This window comes from Glycine soja, chromosome 4 (assembly GCF_004193775.1).
Source record: "Glycine soja cultivar W05 chromosome 4, ASM419377v2, whole genome shotgun sequence".
NCBI classification, from domain to species: domain Eukaryota; kingdom Viridiplantae; phylum Streptophyta; class Magnoliopsida; order Fabales; family Fabaceae; genus Glycine; species Glycine soja.
The window spans coordinates 3,997,508-4,003,007 of NC_041005.1; the positions used below are offsets into that span (position 1 = coordinate 3,997,508).

General features: G+C 25.1%; 1 protein-coding gene across 1 annotated transcript; it reads left to right on the top strand.

Annotated features, from left to right (window-relative positions):
- Positions 1-1,237: 1,237 nt before the first annotated feature.
- On the top strand, positions 1,238-3,216 carry LOC114408800 (homeobox-leucine zipper protein HOX15-like). The gene is made up of 3 exons (XM_028371969.1): positions 1,238-1,887; positions 2,396-2,475; positions 2,826-3,216. Exons 1-3 carry the CDS (start codon positions 1,405-1,407, stop codon positions 3,136-3,138), a joined length of 876 nt encoding a protein of 291 aa, XP_028227770.1. The 5' UTR covers positions 1,238-1,404; the 3' UTR covers positions 3,139-3,216.
- The last annotated feature ends 2,284 nt before the right edge of the window (positions 3,217-5,500 follow it).

The window sequence follows — 5,500 nt, forward strand, 5'->3', positions numbered from 1 at the left end:
AATTTTATATTTAATAAATAAATTCTTTTTAATGTATAATATTTTAAAAATATATAAAAATGTAAACTATAAAATTATATAATTACAAATATCACATTTATTTAAAATTTGATATACATAATCATCGAGATTATATATAAAAAAATATTCAACAGTTGAAATTCGGAAAAAAAAAGTCAACAGTTAGATTATGAAGATTATATATATATATATATATATATATATATATATATATATATATATATATATATTTGAATTGCTACAAATTAATAGAAAAATTTAATATAAGAACGTGCATTTATTTTATTAATCTTTACTAAATACCTTAAGAAAAACAATTAAAAATCGATATCTATTAATTTTTATTAAAAATTACTAGAAACTAAATTGATAACATTAAATAATTTCTGTATAAAAATGTTATTTTTTAACCATCACTTTAAAAGTAATGGTTAACAACAAGACTGATAATTAATGTTGGTGAACCTTATAAAAAATGCTATAATGTCCTAAAGATATTAATTAAAAAATTAAAAATCATTATTAAATAGTTTAACTTAATGTATTTTTAAAATATTTTTAATAAAAATTTCTCTTTTTAGTTAATTCTTTATAATATCGGAGGCAGAAGTAAGACTTTGTATTTTTCTTTAATGCATTAACCATTTGGCTTAAATATAATTTTAATTTGTCTATTTTACTCAATAAATAATTTTTATTCCTTCATTTTACAATAAAGATATTTAATCTTTTTATTTTTAAAAATTCATAATTTTTATTTATTTTTCAATTTTATTTATGTTTTATTTATTTTATTTTAGTGCAATTAAATCATAAATTTAACATATTCATTTAAGATATTATTAAGAAACAATTTATTATTTAAAATATAAGAAATAATTTATTAATTAAAATATAAGAAATAAAAAATTTAAATGTAAACAAAATTAAAAATTTGATCAAATTTAAGAATTTTCTAAAATAAAATACCAAATTCAAATATTTTTTTTTAAAATAAAAAATTAAAATTATAAGTTTAATAATATTAAAAAATTATAATTATATTTAAACTTAATTATTTAATTTTTATTACTTAAAACATTCATCAATTTTATTAATAATTAATTTTTACAGAAAAATCTATCACCACCAATTGAACCATTGGAATTTCATTTCTGTCTTTGATAAACAATAAATGAGTCCCCACAAACCTATTAATCAATTATAAATTGTTCTCTCCGGACCCTCCCACAACTCTCTCCATTCTTTCATCTTCTACCTCACATCCTAGCTCTTTGCTCGTTATTACATACAGTATATACTATATTCAGAAGATTGCTAGCTACATACTGCATCAATTCAACGTTGTTCTTGTTCACCATAGCTTCTGTCCCCAGAAATATCATGGGCTTTGATATCTCTAAACCAGGGCTTCGACTTGGTCTTGGTCTCCATGATGATCACTCATCAGAAAATTGCATGATGAAGACCAATGAACAAAGGCAAAGGCAAAGACAAAGACAAAGCCAGAAGAAAAAGGAAGCAGATCCATGTAACAAGGCTTACCCATCACTTAAGTTAGGACCACCCGATGATGAGGCAAACAATAATAATCAACAAATTACAAATATTGAATCCGATGAATATTATTATTTCCACCCACATGCCTCTTCTAGATCTCCAAGTGCAGTGTCTTCATTTTCCAACTCATCTATCATCATCAAGAGAGAGAGAGAACAACTTGAGTTAGAGGTAGAGAAGATTTCGCTATCAAGAGATTTTGTCGAGGTTGACGAAAATGGTAACCCCAAGAAGAAACTTAGGCTCACCAAAGAACAATCTGCAGTCTTAGAAGATAGCTTCAAAGAGCATTATACTATCAGTCCGGTATGTTACATTTCTAAACTAATCAATAAATAACTCTAAATCCACCTCCAACATCTTTTTACTATTTTTTCCAACAACAAAGATTTGAATTATTTTTATGATTTTAAGATATTATAAATAATTTATTTAAGAATTAATAGGAATATAAGATATTTATGGCATCCACATAAATTTAAGGGTAGTGATACTGTTGTTGTTGTTGTTGGGAGTAGTAGAACAAGTTTTCGTTTAATGAAGTCCTCTCTCTCCCGATCTCTTTCCCTTGCACATCTCTATAAACTTATTCAACTATTAATCTAGATAATAATTGTACCAAAATTCTTAGATTTTTCTGGCTATCATATATAGCAGCTCTCTTATAATTATTTTTAATTATTACTAATGGATACTAATATGATTTTGAGTCTTAATTTCGATGATCTTGATGTTTTAAAATGATTATTGGTTTTTTGATCTGGAGTCTGAGGCTCTTTTAACATCCTTTCATTTACTTTGAGATTTGCTTCAGAAACAGAAGCAAGAATTGGCAAAGAAACTGAATCTTCGGACTAGACAAGTGGAGGTGTGGTTTCAGAACAGAAGAGCGAGGTTAACTAGTTTCTCAGATATTTGGACTACTTACATATGCTTTTATATATATATATTACAAATCTACGCATGATGCTCCCGTTCACAGTAGAGAAATGCTCACAATACACACATTCTTATACATTTTTTAAAACACACTTCTTATTATGGATTGACATTTATTAGAAATTATAAATTTATCTAAATCTCACATCATTTAAAAATTTCCAGTAAATTTTAATTAACCCAAGACAAAGAATATTGTGGTGTACTATAACAATGGTGTTGACAGTATATATGATATTATATATTATTGTTCTTGTATTAATGTAATTATATTAAGCATATACGTTTACATTACATATGTGTAGGACAAAACTGAAACAAACCGAAGTGGAGCGTGAGTTACTGAAAAAGTGCTGTGAAACTCTAACTGAGGAGAACAAGATGCTGGAAAAAGAGTTGCAAGAGCTCAAATCGACGAAAACATCGATGGGACCCTTTTATATGCAGCTTCCAGTGGAAAGCCTTAGAATATGCCCTTCGTGTGAGAGAATAAGCGGTGGCAACAATGGCTCCTCTCCCACAACGGCTTTGCTTGAAGCCCCAAAGGCCCATAAAGATCAGCCCTTCTATAAAAATAACTACACATTCACCCAATCATCCGCAGCTTTTGCTAGCTAGCTAGGGAGGCTAATGCAACTTCATATTTTACGGCAATCATTTTTATTATTCTGTTAACTTCTGTTTTAAAGATATCAATTAAGCATTTAATAAATATAACTTTTTTTTTTATTAAAAATCACGATCAGAATACATTTTAAATTAGAGTTTAATCACTATATACTAACAATATAAAATAATTTTACAGTATGATCCAATCATAAATCACCATTTAAATTATTTTAATATAATTATTTTAAAAATAAATAAATTTATCATATAATTATACATGTTAAATTATGAATAAATTATTATATAAAAAAATTACACTATCAATATATACTGCAATTCTTTTTCTCTTAAAATTATGATAAAAGTGTATTGATAACACTTTTGTGTAAATTGTTTTCTAATTTTAATTATTTTCTTAATGAGTATCTTATGTATACTTGTAGAAAAAAATTCACTAATATTTCACTTTACCAATCATGTATAAAGCATAATCCTTTATTAATTTAGATGGCATCTATCTTTGAATTATCAGAAAAGATATGTTTTTAGTACAAAACGAAATTCGTATTAACTTCTGATTGATTATTTATTCTTGTCTCCTACCCTGAACCTAAAATCCCTCCTCCCTTCATTTGCTACTGCTTTCATTTTATTAGTTATGATTTGCTTTGTGTAAATTCAAACCTGAATCATTTGTACTATAGCACTTCTCAAGTGCATGTGATTTACCTACAAGAAACTTTATCAACTTACCTGAATCCCATTGGTTATGAATTAATTACAGAGTAAGATTATCCATTGACCTTTAAATGGCCAGAACGATTTACTCACTGTATGTACCATGTCCCACTCGTCAAAAGTTGTACATAAACTTTTCTCTAATGTCAATTAAAGTTGGTACAAGTGATTAACAATTAAATAAAAAAATTTATTTTTTTATGTGTTTGTGTAGGTTCGAACTTTCTTATAAATACTTTATTCCCTCAATCCACTGAAAGAAATTCTTTGAGGCTTAACTAAGTCTAATTGAATAGTTACAATTGAGTGTCTTTTTATTCTAACTATTACTTTTGTGAATAAAATAAATATGTTTGGATTGGTAATAGATAATAAAATGTATTAGAATATAATGAAATAATTATGACTGATTGGAATGAAATAATAACTCATTCCATTATTTGGATATTTTATAACAGAACAAAATAAAGATTTAATTTCACTGTTTTAAAAAAGATAAAATAAAAGGAGTTATAAATTTTAATTATCATATTATTCTTATTTTAAACATATTATCCTTAAGAGATTGATAGTTAGGATAACTTTTGTATAGATAAATTAAATAGCCTTTTTACAATTTAAAAGTTTTATTCCATCAAGTGCACCTCAAATTTGGGGAGAAGAGAATTGAGGTTAAACAATGGAATGAAATTGATCAAAATCCATTTTCTTCAAGTATGTTCCATTTCTATTTTTAGAAACCAAATAAGGAACAACTTCTCCTTCTGCTCCATATATCCCTTTCCACTCCATCCTTTATTGCCACCAATTCAAAGCCAAAATATCCTTAAGAAACAAGTCATACAAATTTAACTAGTAATTATAACTTCATATTTGCTACTAGTTCAACAATTGAATCGTATATTATATTTAAAAAATAAAATTATTACTTTTTAAAAGAAAATACAATTATTATATTATATTATTTATTTATTTATTTCTACAAATGCTACATTTTTGCATTTTAAAAATTATTTTATAAAATAATCTTTTGAAAACTAATAAGAATAAGGAATATTAAATTTATAATTTAGAAATGACAAATCCAGAATTTTTTTAACAGTAAGAAATAATTTCTAATATTTTCACAACAGTAAAATATCACAAGATATTATAAAATATATAATATCATTGATAAAAGAAATCTAAATATTTAAGTTTCTACAAATTGTAATTATTATCCTTTACGTTTTTTCATACTTTAAAAATATTCTATGACTTTTTTTTATTATCAATACTATAAAAAATATTTTTCTTTATGTATGTAAGCAAACAATCATTCAATCATTTATCTTCCATACAAATCTGTATTCTATTATTCATTGCAGAGAAACATGTCTCCACTATAGTAGTATATGTTTCAACTATTATAGTTGTCACCGGCAAAATCAAAGCTAACTTTAAGTATATCATTTAATACAAAATATGCTTTTTAGTTTTCCTCAACATTTGAGAAAGATCAACAATCCCTTTTAACTTTAAAAACTGATCATGAAATTAAACATCTTTGATAAAAGTTGACTTTCAAGTCCTATAAGTTTCATACAAAAAAATTCTATTTTTCCTACATTGTATCCTATAGTCAATAAGAAAA

Excerpts from the sequence above, each read along its gene's own strand:
- LOC114408800 (XM_028371969.1), top strand. The coding sequence starts at position 1,405 with ATGGGCTTTGATATCTCTAAACCAGGGCTTCGACTTGGTCTTGGTCTC. Across the intron at positions 1,888-2,395 it reads AGCATTATACTATCAGTCCG|AAACAGAAGCAAGAATTGGC; the intron begins GTATGTTACATT and ends GATTTGCTTCAG. Across the intron at positions 2,476-2,825 it reads TTTCAGAACAGAAGAGCGAG|GACAAAACTGAAACAAACCG; the intron begins GTTAACTAGTTT and ends ACATATGTGTAG.